This window comes from Impatiens glandulifera, chromosome 3 (genome assembly GCF_907164915.1).
Source record: "Impatiens glandulifera chromosome 3, dImpGla2.1, whole genome shotgun sequence".
Taxonomy (NCBI): Eukaryota; Viridiplantae; Streptophyta; class Magnoliopsida; order Ericales; family Balsaminaceae; genus Impatiens; species Impatiens glandulifera.
Genome location: NC_061864.1, coordinates 15,056,178 through 15,079,664, shown reverse-complemented (window position 1 = coordinate 15,079,664; position 23,487 = coordinate 15,056,178). Strand labels below are relative to the sequence as shown.

The following is a 23,487-nucleotide window of genomic DNA, read 5'->3' as shown; positions in this document are numbered from 1 at the left end:
AACAAGAAATCACCATACTCGATTGAAAGGAAATCACAAAACCCGAGGCAACATAAAAGAATTGAAACCCAGAGGCAAAGATCTTGAATGCAAGTAATTAAAACCCAGAGAGGCAACGATCTTGAATGCAAGTAGTAGTGAGGGTTGTCAGGTTCTTGGTATGGTTATACATTTGGTGGCATCAATCTAAATGTTCATTCCCTAGTAGAATTTACAATTTGAAATCGCATTCACTGCATAACACAACCTCAACATAGTCACTATTTATTAGAAAAAAATCAAGACAAGTCTTCATATCAATCTAAAAGCAAACATCCATCATCTCTAAATGAACATTTAGTCACAAGTGCAATGGTTTTTTATACATTGATACAAGCCATGTCTCAAATTTTGAAGAAACAAAAACAAAAGTAAATAATGCTACATACCAGCAGCTACATCATCTCAGATCAAATCTATGGATAAAATTCACAATTTTGCATCATACAGTATTTGTCAACAACTGACTGTTTATGATTCTCGAAAATGGTCATTCATTATTACTCAAGGCCCTGCAATAGTGGACAAGGCACATCTTCTTCTTCTTACCCTTTCGATACACCTATCAAGAATTCTGCTGCGAGTGAGGAAATTCTACCATTTTTTCCTCATCATTTACCCCTTCTCCTGTCAATCGAGACTCGGGATCTATCCCTGTCGTGATCATCCCTCTCCCTGCTTTTACTCTTTTCACTATCTCTCTCCCTTGCTCTCCCACTCCCTGAATCATTATTACCTCTATCTCTGTTTCTGTGTCTTTCAAGGTCCATATTGCTTCCTTTTTCCTTCTCTCTACCAAGTGATTTATGTGGTGGGCTGCCACTCCGGCTCCGGCTACGAAGTCTCTTCCTTGAAGACTCCCGGGTGTCATCCCTCCTATTATCTCTCTCTGCAGAAGAGGGAACTCCAAAAAAAGTTAAAACAATTGTGTAAAAATCGATATTGAAGTATTGAACACATTTCAGACAAGTAAAATGCAATATTCAAAATAGTTCACAAGTTCAACGCTTACTTTTGGTAGATGGGTCACCACCAGACAATCCATACTCCAATTCTAGCTTTTTCCGATAAATTGTAACTTTCCTGTCAATTTCCTCTGAGCTCTTTACACCCCGCTCTTCCAGAGATTCACGATATTCCATCAAAGCAACCTCGAGACGTCTCAATTTTTGTCTAATGAAGAAATGTCATCAAGGCGATTAGAAAACAAGAATAGACAAAAAATGAAAGTGGCAACTTTTTGCTAGTACTTTTATTCTTGAAAAAGTGAAACTCTTTTTCATTATAACAGTCCCATGAAGATCACAAGTGCCATGGGAAAAAGCCAAAAAAAAACATTACAAAACAAATCATTAAGTTCAGCAAAATGAAAATACCAAATAACAGATAATCATCAAAAATCAAAAGAAAAGGAGACAAGCATCAAGACAGGTCATGAGTTGAAATCAATATTGATCCTAGCTCTCTGGTGTTGTGGTTCGTCTTTTCAACTTTTCACTTGTACTTTTGAAATTGCATTTCACGATATTTCAATTTATATGGGAATTACATTTAAAAAGAAAATGAAAGACAGCATGCATCATTTTACCTTTGTTCTTCACTCATGCCATTGTCCTGCTGTAATAGCAAGCTTGCATCATTTGCAAGCTCCATCTCTTCGGCTCTATTTGGAAGATCTTCAGCACGATCACTTCCAGAAGATGAGTAACTTAATCCTAGATCCCTAGGGCTTCTCTTCAGTTCATCATCACTTTCATCATCATCTTTTGCCCATTTAGAAGCCGGAAGAACGGGCTCAACTTTCCCTTTACTTTCAAAGGCTTTTAGCTCAGGCTGTGGGATGGGAATAGTTGAAGACAGTGCCAAGTCTATTCCTTGTGTGTGAATATTTTCAACAGTGTCTGGTCCTCTCCTGCCACTAGCATACTTCAAGTCATTTTCTATTCCATATCCCCTTTGTTTTTCAGCCTCATTGAGATCAAGCAAACGGGAAACCATCATTTCTCTACCACCAACATGGGATAAACCATTGTGTCGGCATCTTCTCTCCAGCTCAGCCAACGGGAGACTTAACAGCTCCTTCATTGCTGCTCCTTTCCCCATTGCCAATGCAGCATCTTGATTAACCTTATTACCCACTTCACCTGCATCTTCTGAACTCATTTTCTTTTCTACTTCTGGTGCATCACCACATATTGAATGAAATGGAATCACACCCGAGTTCCCTGATCGAAGAAAAGTAGCTCGCAATCCATTCACATATGCATCGGAAAAGAGAAACCAGTCGGCCCATACTTGTAGGACTTTTAGTACTCGTTCCTAAAACCAGAGGAAGATAAAAGGCAAATCAATAAAAATTAAAGGATAATATAAATGGGACAAATGCTTTCAAATGAAGAGCTCTAACCTTAAGGGCCTCAGCTGTAATTCTTCCTGTTATACTGCGATAGAGATCATTAAAACTCTCTATAACATCAGGCAAAGTTGCCTCAAACTTTGTACGGTATGCTGATGCATTTTTCACAGGGGCGCTACTATTATGAAGAACATCAGAGATAAGCATTAGCCTTGCAACTTTAGTTGGAATAGGGGTTTCCTTCAGAGTCAAAGACTCAGTTAAAATCTCAACTATCTGCAGAGAAGTAGGCAGTGTAAGCACATAATACAAATATCAAGAAAATAAAGCAACCAATAATTGCACATTTAAGTATTTTTCACTATGAGCCTGTTTGGTTACTTGTTTTCTCATCTCGAATTTAATCTAGATAAAACTGCTTTGACAAGAAACCAGAATATTTCAAATCACACCCCATGATCTAGTTTATGATTCAGCTTAAAATCTGACAACAAATTTGGATCATTCCCCCAAACACAATTTAATTTGTGAAATGACTATCTCATTCAACCCTACTTATACCAAATGAAAAACAAAAAATCACTTTCAATATCAACTTTGGAGATTTCTTAATGGGATTGTGATTGTACAAAATACCACTTTTCCAAATAGGATATAAATGTATTCATGCATGTAATGGTTACATGTGCGAAAGAAACAATTATTTTGTGAAGAAATATATAGACGAAAATATCAAAGACGCAATCAAGCACTACCTCTCCAGCAGCATCAGCATTATCTAATGCAAAACCCATAGCATCCTTTACTTGACTCCTCTCTAAAGTTAAGGCGCGCAACATGTCCTCAAACTCATCCCTTTGCTCATCGGTCAGAGTTCGCTCTTGTTCCACCCGCTGTTATAATTGAAGGTAAAAGAAATGATTATGTAAGTACAATAATGATCAAAAGAATCAGCCACATGACAATCTAAAAGAGTACCTTGCTTCTTCCGGCGGCATAAGTGGTTCCAGATTCCTTTTCAAGCTCTGGAGTTTTTGCTATTGGAATTGGTGGAGGTACCCATCTAGATATGCCATCAAACAAAGCAAGAGCACGTATGATAAGAACGAAGAATACCTACACTGCGTTAAATTCAACGAAGTAACAGAACTCGAAAGAAGAATGCAGTACCTGCCACTCCCCGTTATCATGATGAAAGGTTCTGTTCTCCATCGTTGTAGTGTATCACCCTACATGTGCACTATCATTCAGTTGATCATCCTTACATATGCAGGATGATCTTTCCAAACCAAGTCCTACCAAATCTAATGAGTTGCTAGAAATGGTCCCATATCATTTAAAAATGGCAATGTAAAATCTCAAGTGATAAGATTCACTCCATCACACTATCTATAGGACCCTATACCGAATCTTCTCCAATATACATATGCAAGGATGTAATATTCTTACTATATCCTAGGGAAGCAAATCACTGTGTTACAGAACAAGGAAAACTGCCAAAATGTAATGATTTACCTGTGCAAAAGAATAGAGCCTCCAAACATAATAGGTATGCTCTTTAGTTCCAAGCTCAAACAAGAAGCTAAAGAGAGGATTTCCCCACCCTCTTTCCATTATCGCTTGTTCAAAACCGCAGCCCCCATCCAGAACATACAGGGCCATTGTATCAATTAAATGACGGAGATGATCGTCTTCAGGTGGAGACACAGTTATATCAGGTATATTTGGAGTTAGAACCTGGCAAAGCATCAAAGGATTAAGAAAACATACAAGCAAACAACAAAAATCCACTAAGAGATCACAATAGAGACAAAGTTACTGTCAAAAGTTGACACATGAACAAATGCATAAGGCTTTTGTTTAACAACATAAAGGTACAAAGCAACATAAGAATTAAAGTAGATTTCATAGGCCCATTTTACAGTGTTTTTCTAGCATAAGCTAATACACTTTAGAACAAGATCATGCAAACAAAATTAACAGAGAGCTAAAATAGAACGGAAACTTAGCGGCTACATTTCTCAAGGACGTTAGCTCAATGAAAGGTTCTGTCATGAAGCATACATATTTTTTCTTTGAAGATAACCTATAGCAGTTTAGCAGGCAAATAATCTCAAGAGTCAAGACATCAAATTATACATATTATGTGTTTTAGCATTTCCCATGTACTTTATAATGGTGCTTTCTGATAAGGAACATCACCAGCTATGCAAATCAGAAGGTATAGGAGCAATATAAACAAGATCCAACAGAACTAAATTGTTTCTCTGACCTACCAACTCAGAGTTCTGGCTTGTTGGTACAGAAGTAACTGGTGGGCCTGATGGACCAGACAAGATTACATTAGCACCCTGCAACAATAAATAACCATAAATTCCAATAGTGATCCCAATTAAACTGATTAATTAACTGCACAGGCATAAAATAAGAACAGAAATCATAGTGCCCAGATGATGTTTTATCTTTAGGGAAGCCAATGGTATAAAAGCTCTAGAGGGAGTTATATAGCTAGTATTGGAGTTAATTGGATATCTACATAATTGGTTTTAGACAGAAAATTTGCACAGACCTCTTTACTCCTGATGGCCATATGTCCTGGTGGAGGAGCGGGTAATGCCTGCGAAGGAAGGGCAACAGATTTACCCCATCCAATCTTCAGTTCGTACTCATAAACAACCACCCCTGCAATAAGAAGATGAGCAGATTCATTACCTCAACGTTTACCAGGCATAACATAATGAATCCAATACATAGATCTCAGAGAGTTAATATAGGACAAGGGAAAGGTGGACACCAATCAATCAAATTTGAAAGCCCATAGATTGCTCAGTAAGCTGAATATGCTCTCTTTCAAATACCAAGTAATCTTCATACCAGTTAAAATATAAAATAAATTCAACTAAGATTGCTTTACAGATTATTTGTGCTTGGTTGTCACAAAACAATAATATAAGATAACCCGATAAGATTTACAAAAAAGAGCTTGCAAAAATATAAGCTACATAAGAAAGTGATACAGTAAAGATTTTTTTTCAACATAATTGAATATACTACCCAAAAAGGTATGACCTAAAACTTGACATTGTCAAATCACATAAACAGAACCATAGATGAAAATAAGAGATCACGTGAGGGCAACTCATCAAATTGTGAATGTGTATGATCCAGGTTCTCAATATAAAACTGCACCTTGCATTTCATCTTGGGCAGCCTGCCCATCTACTCTGTTCATGAAAGCAACAAAACCACAATTTCTTTGTCGCTTGCGTTCCTCCTCTGTCCTAGGCCACATTATTTTAACACTAGCAATTGGGCCAAATCTTCCAAAAGTCCGCAAAAGAAAATTCTCATCCACCTTTATATTACAGGAAAAATAGAAGCAGCCAATGTTCATTATGTTATTTACATTAATACAAGGACACTAAAAGAGCTAACACAATGAGAAAACATGACATAGAGTATATGAGCAGACCTTAGGAGAGAGGTTGCCAACATATAAGTTTGTTGTTTGTGGATCACCGTCATCAAAAGATCCATGCTTCCCACTTGGGTCAAAATCATCTGGCAGCTCATCAAAACGGGTAGATGGCTGAAGAAAGAAATAAACATTAAAGTTTGGAGACATCAATAGACACTAGACATATAATACTGTGAATCCGATTAATGTCAGTTTATAACCAAATATGAGACATATTAAATGATATGCCTCAACTTATCGAAATCACAAGAGTAAACAAGCAACAATATGTGACAGGTTACTTGCTTTTCCAATTCATAGACAAGCAGACTTAATATTTATCAACAAAAAATAAAACAAAAAACATATCTCAATAAACCAAAAACTAAAAGAGATGTGTGCAAATGAAGCATTAAAATCCTCCAGCTTTTCAACAGCTTCACATTTATATGGTTAAAGCTTCTTACAGCAGAACTTTCACTGGGACGCCCATCACGATCTTGATTCCTTCTTTCCCTCATTTCCTGCTCATGCTTTAATTCCTCCATAAAATGATCTATGTTCCTTGACTTTCCTTTCTCCTTCTCCCTTGGCCTCTCCTCTTTCTGCAACTATGATGATTAAAGAAGAGAGAAATAATTAGGACTGGAAGAATCACTTCAAAACAATCAAATGAACCTCTATTGAGCATGAAACATTATCATAATTTTCTGACAAAAGCTGACCTTCTTATCATAATCTTTACCCTTTGTTGAAGGAGGAGGTAAGAAGGATGGAACATACCTGCAATTAAAAGAATATTATCCAAAATCTATGCCTACCCAAAAAACTTTTTTCAAGTGACCCAAAAAGAACATTAAAAACAAGGTTGATCTTAGAAAAGGTAGTTTAATATGTCTAAAAATGCAATAGCTTTTCTGTTTGTTATAGCAAAGAACTATGTATATCATTCTCAGAAAATTTGCACCTAAATCGCTTTAAATGATGGGAGGCATAAAAACAACAACAAAATTTGGTTCAAGAGCAGGCTCAATGGACAAACTGATTTCATACGATTGATTTCAATGTAGAGGATGTTTAGAAAGGGACACAGGGATAAAAGGCCACAGTATCAGCTTGATAACAGCTCCAACTCAGTAAATTTTGGTCACTATGTTCCAGACATTGTTTTGGGAATCTGGACATCGTCAAACAATTTTGTTTTGGACTCTATGTATTACCAGAATCACCTTGAATTGCAGTAGAGGTTTACCAAACGGAAAGTACCAAACGGTAGAGTCACAATTATTTATTATCACATGTATATATAAATCTCTACCTATATATGATTAGGTTCCCTTGAAAAACCGACATTCTAGTAACCTATATTTATCCATATCTTCATGCGTGTGCTTATAACTCTCCTGCTTTCCACTGAGCTGACATAGACATGGTGTAAATGTCTGGAAAAGATTGATGCAATGATTTCACACATCATGGCCCTGTTAAGGATAACCTTGAGGAAATATGGATTCTCTATTTAGCACAAGGACTTCACATTTGTCAGTAACATCTTTCATAGAATTCTCAAATTTAAGTTAAAGCACTCACATGCATTAACTACCAAAAAAGTGCAAGCGATGCACGCCAAATAAAAGAAAACCTCATATTTGTATGAAAAATGCTATAAGCCATAGCCAATTTATAAAAAAAATGCAAGAGAGCAAATTGATTCGGTCCCTGAAGAAAATAGTAAGCAGTTATAGAAACTTCACTCATCTACAATGGAACGTCAAAAAGAAACCAAGTTCCAAATCTTATGCAATATAGCATACAAATTAGCGGTCACGTTAAAACATCTTAGAAGAAAATTTTAAAAGAATGTTTAATAAGCTCCCTCCCATCTGTAATTCACTAAACGCATCTTGCGTTTTACTTTCAATGAAAAGTTGACCTTTTTTAAAAAAAAGAAAAGAATGTTTTAATAAGAAAAAATATATAATCCATGAAAACACCAGAAAAGATTAGAATGGAAAGGTTTTTGGGCTAGACAAGCTCTCACTCTGCAATTTGATCCTAAAGACTATTATAAGGTTAATAATGTCTGTGTAAGCCCTTTAAGCATATACATATACAAAATAGGAGTTTACACTTATGCAAAATAGGGATCACTATTTCCCAGTTTTCTAACATCAACAGGAGCAGATCAGGAAATCATTAAGACATGAAGAATACATACATATATATATATATATATATAATAAATTATGTTCATAAATATGAATATATATATATACATGTTCGTTGCAGTTGTCATAGTTTCTTTCTCGATAGCTTGCTCTATGAAGACGTTTGTGAACAAAGTAAGACTATAGATCATATTCAGAATAGTGCAACATATATAGCAAAATATGAAGCATGGATTTCTCATAAGCCTAATAAACACACAAGCTCAAACTGAAGCACACAAAGTGACTTAATTCCCTACTCAAATTTCCTTATCATATAGCCTCAGCGATATGGTTAATCAAAAGCATTTGTTTACCTACTCCCCTTCTTTGAACCAGACACCCCATCTTTGGAATTCCCACCTGTCATCGGTGAATGAATAAAAAGGCCCATATTTTTATTATTTGGGTTTGCATAAAGGAAATAATTTAATAAACCAGAGAGCTCAAAAAGAAAAAATCAATAACAAAATGCATTAGGCTTTCCGAAAAACAAAATATGACAGGATAAAGGGAATTTAGTTCATTTTAGCAAAGTTGCACCCACCTTCAGTATCCTTCACTTTGTCATTCGGGTTTATCGTCCCTCCCCTAACAAATGTCTTTGAAGTTCCATCGCCTTGAAATGACTCAACGAACTCCTGATATAGCCTAGCTGCTTCATCATCTGCCCTCTGCAACAGAAGTATAAGAACCAACAATTATGTTATGAATTTGATTTTCAATAGGATACCAAATTCCAAACCCAACCTTTTTCTTCGCTTCCTCTTCTTCCCTATGCTTCTGAAAAGGAGTCTTCTTCCGTGTAATTGAAAATGAACTCATTTATTTTCACCAGCTTAGACAACAGCAAGTTACACAATCTATTCCAATAAAAAGACCTGGTGTAATCTCCAAAATCACACAATTAAATTGGAAAGCAGTAATGCTTAGAGTGGAGACTCGATCTATGCATATTTCTATTGACAACTAAAGAAACCTATTTCAATTTTGCAACAAATAAAATAACTCAGCTCTATCGATGCAAGAGTGTAGGAATAAAATGGAGACGCAATAACGAGACTAATTGAGAGAAGAAGATCGCGCAACCTAACTATCACCTTTTCACTGGATTTCTCGAACCCTAAGACCGTGACGAGGGTCTACCGGCCAAGTTACCAACGGCGAAAGAACAGCGACAGCTACCTCCTTCGTCGATTTCCTCCTTGATTAATGGTTTCAAAGACTTTCATCTTGGGTTCTTATTTCTTACAGCTTTAGGCCCAATATTCGTCAATATTTTACCAAATCAGCCCACAAATTTGTAATAAAAATTAAAAACATTATATCAAATTAAAAAATATATTTTACTAAATTAAAATTATATAATTCCATCTCAAAGAATATTAAAAATAATTACAAATCAGGTAATCATCTTTAACTATTTAGATATTTTGAGTTTTTATATGAAATTGTTTTTAAAAAAATCATATAATTCCTTAATTTATCAATTAAAATCCTTATTTTAAAAAATTAAATACGAATTATAATAATTCAACCAAACTAAATAATTTTTATATTTTTATCAAACAAATAAAAATCTCAAACAAGCCAAGTTTAAACAAACTCTTAATCTAATTATCCCACGTTTCTTAAATTAACAAGAGGGACAATATATAGCAAAAAAACCATAAAGAGCAATGTGACATCTTTTTTATTTTTTGTCATGAACTTTCCTTAAAGTGGTAAACTAACATTTTTCAAATGTCAACTTTTTTAATAAAAGAAAAGAAACCAGAATAACAATAACATTTAAAAATATTTAAAAATAAAGTAAGTAAGGTTTATAGTGGATAGTAACGATATTGAAAAAAAAAATCAACACTAATGTAAAATTCATGACCAAGGAGATATATTCTCAAAAATAAATATAATTTATTAAAGTTTAAAAATGGAAACATGAGAAACTTATATTAATGGAATATCAAAGAGATATTTCACTAAAGGTTAAGTTGAAATAATAAATGTCACGAGTTAGGTCATGCTAACATCCTTCTTTCAAGAAAAAAAATAATATTAAAGACAGACAAACATGAGAAACTAATGGGACTTATCAATCAAACATATAATCCCTCTAGTTTGATAAGGAAAATAAAACAAATCTAATACTAGGCAGATAAATAATCAAGCCAATCTACTATCATCAAAGCTCTAGATAGAACATATCTTTGATCAATCAAAGAATAAAAGACAAATAACTTCACATTACATAAATATCCATGGAAATTGACACTAATGACAAACCAAGCTTCACTGTCCCTCTGAAAGTATTATTTCTCGACATCCTACTCTCTTAATGAATCATGACCCTGTGATCTTATCCTCGTGTGAAGGTCCAATATGTACACTCTCATACAACCATGATTGAAAATGGAGAAAAATAAAAGCATAACTGGCTTGCGTGGGCATGTTCGTTTACATGATAGATTTTGTTTGGTTTAAATTGCCTCCATTCAACACCATTTTATCCTTCAAGATTTTGTGGGCATTGGGTGTCTTTTTCACAGAGCTTGGACCATCAGGTTGCCTGTTGTAATGGAGTACACGCTCTTGTCCTATTCAGATACACATTAGAACACAATTATGTCAGGCTAAGGATAACTACAAATTTCTGAGAAAATTACACTACCAAGACCCATTACAAGGGTCTTATGGTAATTAGTAGTCCTATATGGGTTACAGAATATATGTGTATAATTTGGAGAATGAATGTAAATAGTGATTAATCTGATTTTTCTTCTCTCAAAGTTCAAGGCCATTTGAGAGAGATAACCCAGATTCAATACATTTTCATTCATTACTACAAATAAAACACTCTACTAACTCTATAAACTATCACTATACTACTACCAATTACCATAAACCAAGAAAAAGCATTATCCATACTTTTCCTTAAGGCTCCCATTAGATAATTTGGTTCATTTGGAAATTTCATTTCTGTCAGAATTCTCATCCAAATGTGGATCAAGATGGGATCCATTTGGAAGATGTTTCTGAACTTTGTGTGACACCAATTCATAATTCTATTGATGGATCTCGATCCAGATTAAAAAAACAAAGTTTTTCAAGTGGGGCCAATTATTTTCATGCGTGGGTAGGAGAGAAAGAGAGAGAGGTCACCAGCATTAGGTAGAGACATTCGCTTCTTAGCTTGCTTACTATCAGAAAGTCTAGATGATCTCTCTTTAGGATTGCTGTGAGATCTTGACACAATATCTCGTCTTTGGCCAGCTTCTTCATTATCTTCAACAGTTGGCTTATTCTTTGGCTTCGAAGACATAGTAGAATCTATGACCGGAATGTATGTTGACATTTTAGGGAAAGAAGTAGATCCATCTGGAGGAGATGGACCCGTTTTTTGGTTCAAAATATCTATTTGTACAGGCTTCTTGCCTGCAGATCTCATGGCAGATTTAGTCCCATTGTTGCCTTGGGTTGATCCTCCACTCTCATTAAGTTTTACTTCATCTTTCATATTGCTATCAAGAAAACGATTCTCCCAGGGCCGCACTGCCATCCATCTCTCCAACCAGTTCCAACCCCAACTGTTTTTATCTGGTTCAAAACCAAATCCAGAGGGAGCTGCTTGCTGCCTGGAACCTGCCTGCCACTGCAGATTAAAAAAAATCATTTAATTTGGTCAGAAATTAATATAAATTAAGAAACCCCCACACTATTGATTCCAAGATATTCCTCTTAATTGTTCTATCACTTATTGAAAATCATAAGAATTCACCAACAGAGGAGTGATTATTGATACTCAATATTTTCTCAAATATCAATTTGTAATAGATAATACATGAAATCCACAAACAAAATTGAATATCATCATCACTTTGCACAAAAGCAATTGATCATTTGACACAATCAAATCATAAGTCACTATATGTAGTAATAGTAAGTACTCTAAAGATCTCACTCAAATCAGATGACAGAAAAAACTGTACTATTTTTCAACAAGACAACACGAATATACTAGAATTCTCAATGTGAAAGTATTCAAATTCCATTGCCAAATTCTTACCTGATGAGCGAGTGCATAAGCCATGGCTCTCTCACGCTTGGCGGCAGCCTCCTGCCTCTTTATCAACTTGGCATGAATTTCTTCCACAGACCCCACACTATCACACCATCCATCCTGAATCCCCGTGAGAAGTAGAATTTAGGATTTCAGGAAATATAACAGCGTTATTTTTAAAAATTATCTAAATGATTATAACTTCTTATCACTTGGTAGTCTCTCGAAAACCTTTGACATGCACAAAATTCTGTATCAAGGACATCTATCATTGCACCTGTTTAACTTCTTTTCATGCTAAAAGGTTATATACCAAATGAATCATTCTAAACCATGTGCCCATCATTCATCAATTAACAGAAACGTCATCAAACTGATTAACTACTTTATCAGTTATCTAGCACTTTTCAAGCTAAAATTTGCACCGCCTAGCCAGAAACTTCAAAATCTAAACCATAAAATGCATGCAAAGAAGCTTCCACATAATCTCTATAACATGGAAAATGTTAAGGAAAAATAGTTTCTATTTTCTAACAACTAAAGAAATGATAAAACAATACAAGCACAACAATACATTTGGTAACAACATTTTTAGTAAATTTGTAGTTGTGCTCGCTCAAAAAATCATTTTTATTTATATAAAAGTGTCGTTAGTTGGGATCACATTCTCATTTGGAAAATAAATAGTGACTAGATTGTATGTTCTATGATTTTGTATGGCAAATTTTCGAAATTTCACTTGCCCATTGCCTTGTAACTAATGGATTAATTTCTTTCAGTGGCAAATGGATCTTTTGCTATAATTTCTTTTAAATGGTTTGTTTGACTGAAAAAATGAGTTGGATCCCCTCATATAAAAATTGGGGTGCTAATCCAACTCATATGACATTAATCAAATGAAATGGTAGCTACTTGTACACATGTCATGACTTATACATACTTGGATTGTATTTCTATGTATCATAGACAATGCAACTTTCACGTTGACTATGATTTTAATGAAATTTTCATTTTTTTCAAAAGGAAAAATATGAAACATAAGCTGAATAATTGTCAAGCAACATTTCGGCCAACCAAAACAACCTATGAAGACAGACCAGCAGTTGCTGTGTGACAAATTGGTAGGAAACCTGATAACCACATCTATAAGTCAATTGTCAGATGGCTAAATAACCTATTATGGTATAAGTTATCATATTGCCTTATTCTACAGCTATGGAGCACGCTAGATATACTCACAAGTCCATGACTACTAATTAACAGAAGCTTTCAATTATCATTAGCAAGCTATTTCAGTGACATAATATTAAAATAATTGAAATGATCCTTGAGTGCATACTTCAATTTCTTGAACTCGAGTCTCGTGTTCAAGTTGCTGCTGCAGTTTCTGTTTTGTTGTCTGATTCTCCAATGCCAGGCGAACTCGTCTGGCACGTACACGTGCCTGAACTCTAACTAGAGCTTGCATACAGCGAAGAGTTATTGCAGCTTGCTTCCTCACAGCATGACCCCTGACAAGGGCTTGAAGTCTCACTAGTCCCTTCAAAGCTCGGAGAGCCCGTCTAGCCTGTAATAATCACCATATATTATAACTCATAATGTCATTATTGAGTTCCTTAATTGGTAATAATTCATACAAATCATCAGAGCTGCATGTTAATAATACTTTTGCAACACTATGTGCATTACCATTAACAAGAAAAATCACCCCAATATTTCATTATGGGAGTTCAATCCAATGTGAAACTTCTAAAGATTCAAGAACCTCAAAAGGAGGACATCGTATGCTTCCAGGAATAGAGTATTCCTTAAATGGCTGCGACCATTAATGATACAAATTCATGAAATCAACAAAGTTTCGCAAAATTAGAGGGAAAAAAGGAAGAGAAAGCAGTGTAAATGCTCCTTCCCTGACCTATTATGAGAGCAAACTTAGAAAATGGCACTTAGAAGAAACAAATAAGCTAACTTAAGTATCAGTTAACTTCTTCCAGTAGGAGGAAGCACGAGAAAACCAGAAAAGGTAATTGCTAGAGATTAGGTTTCATTACCAAAAATCCTCTGAAAGCTGTTTGGATACGTATGGCTGCTAATTCTTCTCTTGAATGACATTGCACTTGAGCTATGCCCTGCACTTGATGTGAGCTAGAAAGGGAGGAACCATCTGGTATTACAGAGGTGTTGACATCTGACTTTGGCAGAACGTTCTGATTGAACTCTTCCTTAAGTACATCAGTGTCAATGTCTATAGAATGCTTTCTTCTTCTGTGGCGAAAACTTCCAGCTTTCTGCAACATATAAATAACATAGAGAAGAGTTTGCTTCCATCATAATGTTCCACATAAAAATTGCTTGCAATGGACTTCCATATATCTATTCACACTGTTAAATAGAAAAATCATTTTCATATGGTCCCGAGTCTATTCATACAAATTGGTATATGACCATTGCATTCAAGCAGATAGGAGCTAATCCACTTTCTTTCCAATGAACCAATAACCAATGTAATTTCATTTTCCGATAAATGATAACTACATATTGGCACCTATTTAGAGAAAAGAAAGGATGGGGGTTGAGCAGCATAGGGCTCCAGAACTAGTGTTAGCATAGACTGAATGAACCAGTATTACCTTGAGAATATTATATTGACAGAGAAAATGATACCAATTATGAAGATTGATTTTAACAAGGATATTAAATGGAAAAAGATTCTTCCAAAAATCTGTTGTGTACTCAATTCTGATATAACCTATCCACTGAAACCTCCTCATGATACCAAATGGGAAAGACATAAAATGAAGGAAAAATAATAACTCCAAATAAATAAACCCACTTTTCCATCTTTATCGGAAGATTGAGACCTCTCTGACTTCTTTAGACCAATCAAGGCTTTAATCCATTTCCCAGAGACACCCATGGAAATATTATGTCAGCTCCCAATTCTGAAGTAAGAACCTGTCACAGAAAGCCTTGACAAATCAGCATCTAATTTTTGTGTTCCAGATAAGTAAATAGCAAACAAAAGATTCTGCTACTTTGATTACATACACCCTTCCTTAGTCTGCTAGTTTGACTAAAGATTCTGAAAGCTAACAACTCAGAGAAATTACAATAACTTTTTTCAGTCTACTCTTTTGCCTCGTCTAGGGAACTCGTCAACTGCTTCTTACATAAGCCCTCTTCTAAACATAACAAAACAACTCAACCAACATTCGATAAGGACTGGGGCACCACTGACTATTCTTCAGATCTAACTGGATAATGATTCCAACCAGTAAAGATTCACAGTTCAAAATCAGTAAGTAACTTTATTCATCTTATCACATTTAATGTTCTATAAACAAAACATCAACAGTTCAACTTCATTCTCTTCACGACCTTCAGTGGAAACAAGCTATTTTCTAATCCACTTTCCACAAGATTCAACTCTCACCTATTATCTAAACAAATCCTACAGTAAACCTCAGTAAAATGAAGAATAAGACACGCAATTCATTAAACAAATAAATTCAAAAGGAACAACATCGAGTGAAGATTGTAATGAGGAAGATAAAGAGTTTAGAAGTAAGAAACACCTGTTTCACCTAAGTTTAACAGCGGACTGCGGAAAGAATGGCAGCATAACAGCAAAGACGACGACAATCGAACATCAACAACAACGATACCGATGAATTCCGTCCAGATCTATTATCAAATGAGTTGCCTTCCGAAGATAGACAACAACTTCTGGAAGATAGCGTGGTGGAATGCAATTACAGAAGAAGAGGGTGGAGTGAAGCCGAAACTGTGTTTATTGGAATATTTGTTGAGTAAATTTGAAAGGCTAAGTTTCCAAACTGTTTACCCCATTAATGGAAGCAAAAATACCTTCATTTTGGCTGTCCTTCACCACGCCATTTTCACTGCCTGCTGTGAAATTACAATGCATTATTCTATTCATCTCCTCATCATCTTCGTTAGGACAAAGAAGATGAGTTTTTTTGAAATCTTAATTTTTTTACACAAAAGAATCATATTTTTTACACCAAATACAAATAATTTTATTTTTATTATTATATGTTTTTAAATAATTGTAATAGTAGTTTTTATTGTGACAAAATATTAATTAATTTTGAAATGGGTCCTAAATCATAAAGAACTATCATTTCGAAAATAGTCCTTCAGAGGGAACTTTATAAAAACATGATTGTACTTATTTGTTGTACAAATTAAAAAATGAAAGGATAATGTTCTATTTAAATTATTTTTTATTTATTTATATTTTATAATTTCATTTCATTAAAGAATTATTATTTTTTTGTTTAAATTTAGAAAAGTAACATTATTTTATTTTATAAGTTATCATTCACTTTAATTTAAAACAACTTTGATGTCAATAAAATATTTGATTTTTAATTTTTTTTAACTACTAAAATATCAAATATCGTCATGACCATTAACATGAATATTATCGACAAAATTTTGTATATGAAATAAATAATGATATTGCCTATTTTCATGAATTAATATTTTTTTTCAGATAAAATATAAACTAACAAGGAGAGTTTGAGACTATTACACTCAATTCTCAAATATTAACATTTTCCTATATGAAGAAATGAGTGGGTTGTTTAGTTAGGTAAACTTGTTTGTCATCTGATTAGGATCATTATTAAAAATATATATTTTGATATGTTTCACATTTGTTAGTATTTAATGAGCTGTAAAAAGCATAATATTAAACCATTTTTGATAATTCATTTGTTAAAAGAAAGATCAATAGCAAATCAAACTTGTCATTTAAGAAATTTATATAAAATCAATTTTTTTCCACATTTTTATGTTATAAAATTGTATGTAATTTAATAATATTATTGAAATTAGGAAGTTAGTACTATAATATTGACTCTCACTTTAACTTATTGCATTTCTTTAGAACATTAGGTTCCATTTTTATTTAGTGCGAACGGAACTTGACGAATATGCTATAGATATTCACTCATTATTGTCGTTGGACTAGAAAATGAGATGATTTTTTCTACTTTAAGTTGCATGTGAACAAATATGTTTAGTCGGTTCTTTAATAAATTTAAATTTAGCTATAGATCGATTTAAAAATTAGTTAGATATTTGACTATATATATTTAATAATTTATTTTCTAATATATTTTAAATTAATTTTAAAACAACTAATTAAGTAAAAAATATTACTATAACTAGCATTTAGCCCGTGCATTTGCACGAGTAATAATATAAAAACCGTGAAATAAATTACGGATAACATTTTCTATTTTATTTTTAACCGTTTTAAGTTTATGGGTGAGTCAACCCACAATTCGACCCAAGTATCCATTTACTCAATATCATTATAGATTAGTTAGTTAAAAAGTTGAACTTATATTAATATTAAAACGTCCCGCATTTATCAAATTTGGTGTTGAATTTAAAATATAAAGTCTTTGTAGCCTAGTTGGTTAAAGAGTTGTACTTATTTTGTTAGGTTGCAAGTTCGAAACATACCTCTAGCATTTTTAATTTTATTTTTAACCGTTTTAAATTTAAAAACGGGTCAACCCACAATCCGACCCAAGTATCCAAATTAACCACAGCTCTCGACCCGGCAATCCGGACACTTTAAAAATTAAGCATCATTATATATATATAGAGATTAGTTAGTTAAAAAGTTGAACTTATATTAATATTAAAACGTCCCGCGTTTATCAAATTTGGTGTTGAATTTAAAATATAAAGTCTTTGTAGCCTAGTTGGTTAAAGAGTTGTACTTGTTTTGTTAGGTTGCAAGTTCGAAACATACCTCTAGCATTTTTAATTTTATTTTTAACCGTTTTAAATTTAAAAACGGGTCAACCCACAATCCGACCCAAGTATCCAAATTAACCACAGCTCTCGACCCGGCAATCCGGACACTTTAAAAATTAAGCATCATTATATATATAGAGAGATTAGTTAGTTAAAAAGTTGAACTTATATTAATATTAAAACGTCCCGCGTTTATCAAATTTGGTATTGAATTTAAAATATAAAGTCTTTGTAGCCTAGTTGGTTAAAGAGTTTTACTTGTTTTGTTAGGTTGCAAATTCGAAACATACCTCTAACATTTTTAATTTTATTTTTAACCGTTTTAAATTTAAAAACGGGTCAACCCACAATCCGAACCAAGTATCCAAATTAACCACAGCTCTCGACCCAGCAATTCGGACACTTTAAAAATTAAGCATCATTATATATATATATAGATTAGTTAGTTAAAAAGTTGAACTTATATTAATATTAAAACGTCTCGCGTTTATCAAATTTGGTGTTGAATTTAAAATATAAAGTCTTTCTAGCCTAGTTGGTTAAAGAGTTATACTTGTTTTGTTAGGTTGCAAGTTCGAAACATACCTCTAGCATTTTTAATTTTATTTTTAACCGTTTTAAATTTAAAAACGGGTCAACCCACAATCCGACCCAAGTATCCAAATTAACCACAACTCTCGACCCGGCAATCCGGACACTTTAAAAATTAAGCATCATTATATATATATAGATTAGTTAGTTAAAAAGTTGAACTTATATTAATATTAAAACGTCTCGCGTTTATCAAATTTGGTGTTGAATTTAAAATATAAAGTCTTTGTAGCCTAGTTGGTTAAAGAGTTGTACTTGTTTTGTTAGGTTGCAAGTATCTATTTACTCAACATCATTATCGATTAGTTAGTTAAAAAGTTGAACTTATATTAATATTAAAACGTCCTGCGTTTATCAAATTTGGTGTTAAATTTAAAATATAAAGTCTTTGTAGCCTAGTTGGTTAAAGATTTGTACTTGTTTTGTTAGGTTGCAAGTTCGAAACATACCTCTAGCATTTTTAATTTTATTTTTAACCGTTTTAAATTTAAAAACGGGTCAACCCACAATCCGACCCAAGTATCCAAATTAACCACAGCTCTCGACCCGGCAATCCGGACACTTTAAAAATTAAGCATCATTATATATATATAGATTAGTTAGTTAAAAAGTTGAACTTATATTAATAATAAAACGTCCCGCGTTTATCAAATTTGGTGTTGAATTTAAAATATAAAGTCTTTGTAGCCTAGTTGGTTAAAGAGTTGTACTTGTTTTGTTAGGTTGCAAGTTCGAAACATACCTCTAGCATTTTTAATTTTATTTTTAACCGTTTTAAATTTTAAAACGGGTCAACCCACAATCCGACCCAAGTATCCAAATTAACCACAGCTCTCGACCCGGCAATCCGGACACTTTAAAAATTAAGCATCATTATATATATATAGATAAGAGAATTTATAACTTATTTTAAACCAAAATTTAAAACAATTAAGATGATATATATGTTAAATTTTTTAAATATTCATCTATCTGACAACACCAAAGAATGTTAGACGACGATTCAACATTAATAAAACATATTTAATAACGACTAATTATAATACAATATTTTTTCACGTACATAGACAACTAAACATACAAAGTATAATAATGCTTAAAAACAATATTTGTTTTATCATTGCATAACACAACTTATGATCTATATTACGCTCTACAATAATAAAAAAAAAACTCTGACCTAAGAATTTTTTCTATGTTGAGTTCATACCTTTTTTATATAATAAAAAAATAACAAAATGTCAATTTTATTTATTTTAATAATTTTCAAATAAGATTTTAAACAGAATTATAACAAAATTATAGTTTCATGAATATTCACTATAAAAGTTGTGATAAAAATCTTACTTAAAAGATTAAAAATATATGATTTAATAAAAAAACAAAACTATATTATAAACAGTTGAAAGAAACAATGTTATATAAAATTAAAATAAAACACTCTTAATTCAATTTTAACTATTTTTTTTATTGTGAGTAACAAAATGCAATTTTTTTAATTCACAATATAAACAAATTTCCCACCACAAATATGACATGTCAATTACAAAAGGGAGAATTGGCCATTTTGTTGGAAAGATCTGAAAATGAAAAATAAAACCGTTATTCCAGAACCATCGAGTTAAAGATAGACCATTCTAGACTCTCCCTCATGATGCATCATCTGACGGTTACGAATCCCTAATCGCCTCCTATATAATAAAGCTCAACTTCTTCCCGCTTTATCATATATTTTCTATTCATCAAATCAAGTCAAACGATTCCCCATAAATCGATCTACATTTTGATAACAAGTTGTGAATTGCCCTGCGAATTTCGAAGGAAGGAGAAGGAAGAAGAAGATGTTCGGGAGGGCGCCGAAGAAAAGCGACAACACGAGGTATTATGAGATACTTGGAGTCTCTAAAACCGCTAGCCAAGAAGATCTCAAAAAGGCGTACCGTAAAGCCGCCATAAAAAATCATCCCGATAAGGGCGGCGATCCGGAGAAGGTACGACTTTAGCTTAAGGAAACGATAATGAATTTGTTTATCTGAATTCTGAATTATTCACTTGACGAACGAAATTGAGATAGGGATATGATTTGCTACTGTTCACATTCTTAGAAACACTGATTGTCAGCAATTGACGGTTAAATTTGAATTAGAGGAGTTTTGAGGCGAGAATGCATCAAAGTATTTGTGTATTTGCAAGATATTTGATAGAATTTTTTTTTTATTTCAATCAAATTCTTAGCATGCGATTGAAATGTGGCTTATACTATTGAATGCATCTGCAGTTCAAGGAGCTAGCTCAAGCTTATGAGGTGTTGAGTGATCCTGAGAAACGTGAGATCTATGATCAGTACGGTGAAGATGCACTCAAGGAAGGAATGGGAGGTGGAGCTGGAGGTGGAATGAATGATCCGTTCAATATCTTCCAGTCCTTCTTTGGTGGAGGTCAGGATTTCTTCATTTTCTTTTGGAAAATCATTGCAGTAATTGTTTCCGATTCTCATCCTGTGGTGTTCTTTCTCTTCCAGGTGGTGGTGGTGGAAGCAACGGAGGCAGAAGACAGAGAAGGGGTGAAGATGTGGTTCATCCTCTGAAAGTTTCTCTTGAAGATCTGTACAACGGGACAACCAAGAAGCTTTCTTTATCACGTAATATCATTTGCTCAAAGTGTAATGGGTGAGTAGAAAAGATCAATTTTCCAGGTTCTGATTGTTTCATCTAGCTAGATGATTTAATTAACATGGTGGGGTTTGTATTATCTGTGAGCAGCAAAGGTTCAAAATCAGGAGCTTCAATGGAGTGCTCTGGTTGTCAAGGATCTGGAATGAAGGTCACAATCAGACAGCTTGGACCTTCAATGGTTCAGCAAATGCAACAGCCTTGCAATGAATGCAAAGGAACTGGGGAGTTGATTAGTGACGAAGATCGCTGTCCTCAATGTAAAGGGGAAAAGGTTGTTCCAGAGAAGAAGGTCCTGGAGGTTATTGTCGAGATAGGCATGAAGAATGGACAGAAGATCACCTTCCCTGGAGAAGCAGACCAATTGGTATGTTAACTTATATAATAAATAAAAATGGCTGGATGATTAATCATTTGCTCACTTACCAACATTGTATGTAACTTTGGTTTCAGCCCGATACAGTTACAGGGGATATAGTATTCATCGTTCAGCAGAAAGAACATCCAAAATTCAAGAGAAAGGGAGATGATCTGTTTTTCGAGCATTCACTGTCGCTCACTGAAGCCTTGTGTGGTTTCCGGTTTGTATTGACTCACCTTGATGGACGACAGCTCTTGATAAAATCACAACCCGGCGAGGTTGTTAAGCATGGTCAGTAGTTACTTACTCCTTACTAATGCTTTTGAGGTTATAAATGTTGCACATTTACTGATATAGATGAAAATAATGCATAAAAACAGATTCTTTCAAGGGGATAAACGATGAGGGTATGCCAATGTACAAGAGACCATTTATGAAGGGAAAGCTGTATATACATTTTAATGTAGAGTTTCCAGATAGTTTAAGCCAGGAGCAAGTGAAGGCATTGGAAGCCATCTTGCCGGCTAAGCCATCAATGGAATTGAGTGATATGGAATTGGATGAAATCGAGGAAACTACTTTACATGATGTTAATATTGAAGAAGAGATGCGAAGGAAGCAGGCTCAGGCTAGGGAGGCTTATGAAGAAGAAGATGATGAAGATATGAATGGTGGTGCTGGTGCACAAAGGGTGCAATGTGCTCAGCAGTGATCTATATATGTCAAATTAATAATTGAAAAAAGGGTGTGGCAAATGTTTACCTTGTCTGTTCTATGTAATCTATTATTATTATTTTGAATGAATCTTAATTTGGGTATGATGAAATTCTCCTATCCATCATCTCAATTCTCATTACAAACTTCAAGATTTATTATGAAAACAGATGCTCATGAAATGAATTGAAAGAACATGAAAAACGATTCTATTATGGTTAGTTTGACTTGATTTTGTGTGTGTAATTAGTAGTTGTTGTATGTTTTAATCGTTACAAGTCCAAGCTTGTTTAGCATAAGCTCGACTCGAGCTTTTACAATAGTTTGACTCGTGTGAGAGAGCTCGTTAAAATTTAAAAGCTAAAACTTTTAAACGAGCCCGAGTTTTATTTTTTCAATTTGCTTATTTTCGAGTCAATATCAAAAAAAGTTTTAGTTTTGTTGCCTAAATTAATTACATTATATTTATACTCAATACCTATAAATGCAGGAAATTTAATATTCAATTACATATCATAATTTACATTATATTTAAGCTCCTTCTATCACACTCATTCCACAATCCTAATTTAAATATTTATCCCTAATGGTGATGTAATTTAATATTTATCCAATTGGAGTTAGAGCATGAAATTTGTTGGCTAGATAGTAACCCCTTCTTGTAATCTAATTAACATGATTTTATTATATGCATGCTAGCCGAGAAATTTCCCCATATATAATTTTTTGTCCATAATCAATTATGGAAAAACATTAATGACAACCAAGAAAGACATATTACTATTAATGATTTGTATCAGTCACATGCAAACCAAACCCTTTCTCTAGAAGCTAGATTTACTTCCACTATTTGTATTTTTGTATTTTGCAATTGTAACTAAATTGTTTATTTATTCATTTATTTCTTCTTGCTACTTACAGTTCAATCATTCAACTGGGAAGGATCCCAACTGACCATACTTTCCTTGTATTTGCTTCCACAATCATTTTCTATTATGTTATTTTGTCCCATTTAAAAAATATTTTGTTATTTGGATCTAAATAAGAAAAACTGTTCAATCTATATTAACATTATACTAATGAGTATTCAACCATAACATTTTAAACATTAATAATCACTCTTACTAGTTAAACTAACTAAGTTTAATTATCGGGTGGAAAGAGTCTGTACCAACCATTCGATTTTCACTTAAATCGCTTCGATTTCAAAGTTGATGTCAGTCTCTCCGATCTT

General features: G+C 33.6%; 3 protein-coding genes across 5 annotated transcripts; 1 reads left to right on the top strand and 2 right to left on the bottom strand.

Moving 5' to 3' along the window:
- Window positions 1-304: 304 nt before the first annotated feature.
- Window positions 305-9,257, bottom strand: LOC124931578 (protein RRC1-like). 2 transcript variants are annotated; one of them, XM_047472077.1, is made up of 17 exons: window positions 8,810-9,257; window positions 8,607-8,733; window positions 8,377-8,422; window positions 6,578-6,635; window positions 6,320-6,463; window positions 5,868-5,984; window positions 5,585-5,750; window positions 4,965-5,077; window positions 4,672-4,746; window positions 3,911-4,132; window positions 3,566-3,624; window positions 3,374-3,458; window positions 3,151-3,288; window positions 2,447-2,671; window positions 1,628-2,358; window positions 1,052-1,212; window positions 305-928 (listed from the first exon to the last, which is right to left on the bottom strand). In XM_047472077.1, the coding sequence occupies exons 1-17, from the start codon at window positions 8,882-8,884 to the stop codon at window positions 651-653; spliced, it is 2,820 nt and encodes a 939-aa protein (XP_047328033.1). In that variant the 5' UTR covers window positions 8,885-9,257; the 3' UTR covers window positions 305-650. The 2 variants fall into 2 exon arrangements, with proteins under 2 accessions (XP_047328033.1, XP_047328034.1); XM_047472078.1 differs by having other exon boundaries at window positions 6,320-6,457.
- Window positions 9,258-10,238: 981 nt separating this feature from the next.
- Window positions 10,239-15,991, bottom strand: LOC124931129 (protein IQ-DOMAIN 5-like). Of its 2 annotated transcripts, none has more exons than XM_047471523.1 (7): window positions 15,692-15,991; window positions 14,950-15,071; window positions 14,168-14,404; window positions 13,456-13,683; window positions 12,123-12,236; window positions 11,219-11,708; window positions 10,239-10,653 (listed from the first exon to the last, which is right to left on the bottom strand). In XM_047471523.1, the coding sequence occupies exons 2-7, from the start codon at window positions 15,031-15,033 to the stop codon at window positions 10,514-10,516; spliced, it is 1,293 nt and encodes a 430-aa protein (XP_047327479.1). In that variant the 5' UTR covers window positions 15,034-15,071; window positions 15,692-15,991; the 3' UTR covers window positions 10,239-10,513. The 2 variants fall into 2 exon arrangements, with proteins under 2 accessions (XP_047327479.1, XP_047327480.1); XM_047471524.1 differs by having other exon boundaries at window positions 15,701-15,991.
- A 4,255-nt stretch (window positions 15,992-20,246) lies between these two features.
- LOC124930755 (dnaJ protein homolog) lies at window positions 20,247-22,386 on the top strand. Its single transcript, XM_047471107.1, has 6 exons — window positions 20,247-20,497; window positions 20,785-20,944; window positions 21,028-21,175; window positions 21,269-21,545; window positions 21,632-21,830; window positions 21,920-22,386. The coding sequence occupies exons 1-6, from the start codon at window positions 20,348-20,350 to the stop codon at window positions 22,249-22,251; spliced, it is 1,266 nt and encodes a 421-aa protein (XP_047327063.1). The 5' UTR covers window positions 20,247-20,347; the 3' UTR covers window positions 22,252-22,386.
- The last annotated feature ends 1,101 nt before the right edge of the window (window positions 22,387-23,487 follow it).

What these genes read in the sequence shown, in the direction of transcription:
- LOC124931578 (XM_047472077.1), bottom strand. Translation starts at nt 8,884, where the DNA reads ATGAGTTCATTTTCAATTACACGGAAGAAGACTCCTTTTCAGAAGCAT. An exon ending in TGCCCAAGATGAAATGCAAG is followed by an intron (nt 5,078 to 5,584) that starts GTGCAGTTTTAT and finishes TTCTTATTGCAG; the next exon opens with GGGTGGTTGTTTATGAGTAC. An exon ending in TTACAGCTGAGGCCCTTAAG is followed by an intron (nt 2,359 to 2,446) that starts GTTAGAGCTCTT and finishes CTCTGGTTTTAG; the next exon opens with GAACGAGTACTAAAAGTCCT.
- LOC124931129 (XM_047471523.1), bottom strand. Translation starts at nt 15,033, where the DNA reads ATGGGTGTCTCTGGGAAATGGATTAAAGCCTTGATTGGTCTAAAGAAG. An exon ending in CAGCTTTCAGAGGATTTTTG is followed by an intron (nt 13,684 to 14,167) that starts GTAATGAAACCT and finishes TGATTATTACAG; the next exon opens with GCTAGACGGGCTCTCCGAGC. An exon ending in AATGTCTCTACCTAATGCTG is followed by an intron (nt 10,654 to 11,218) that starts GTGACCTCTCTC and finishes GTATCTGAATAG; the next exon opens with GACAAGAGCGTGTACTCCAT.
- LOC124930755 (XM_047471107.1), top strand. Translation starts at nt 20,348, where the DNA reads ATGTTCGGGAGGGCGCCGAAGAAAAGCGACAACACGAGGTATTATGAG. An exon ending in AGGGCGGCGATCCGGAGAAG is followed by an intron (nt 20,498 to 20,784) that starts GTACGACTTTAG and finishes ATGCATCTGCAG; the next exon opens with TTCAAGGAGCTAGCTCAAGC. An exon ending in CGGCGAGGTTGTTAAGCATG is followed by an intron (nt 21,831 to 21,919) that starts GTCAGTAGTTAC and finishes GCATAAAAACAG; the next exon opens with ATTCTTTCAAGGGGATAAAC.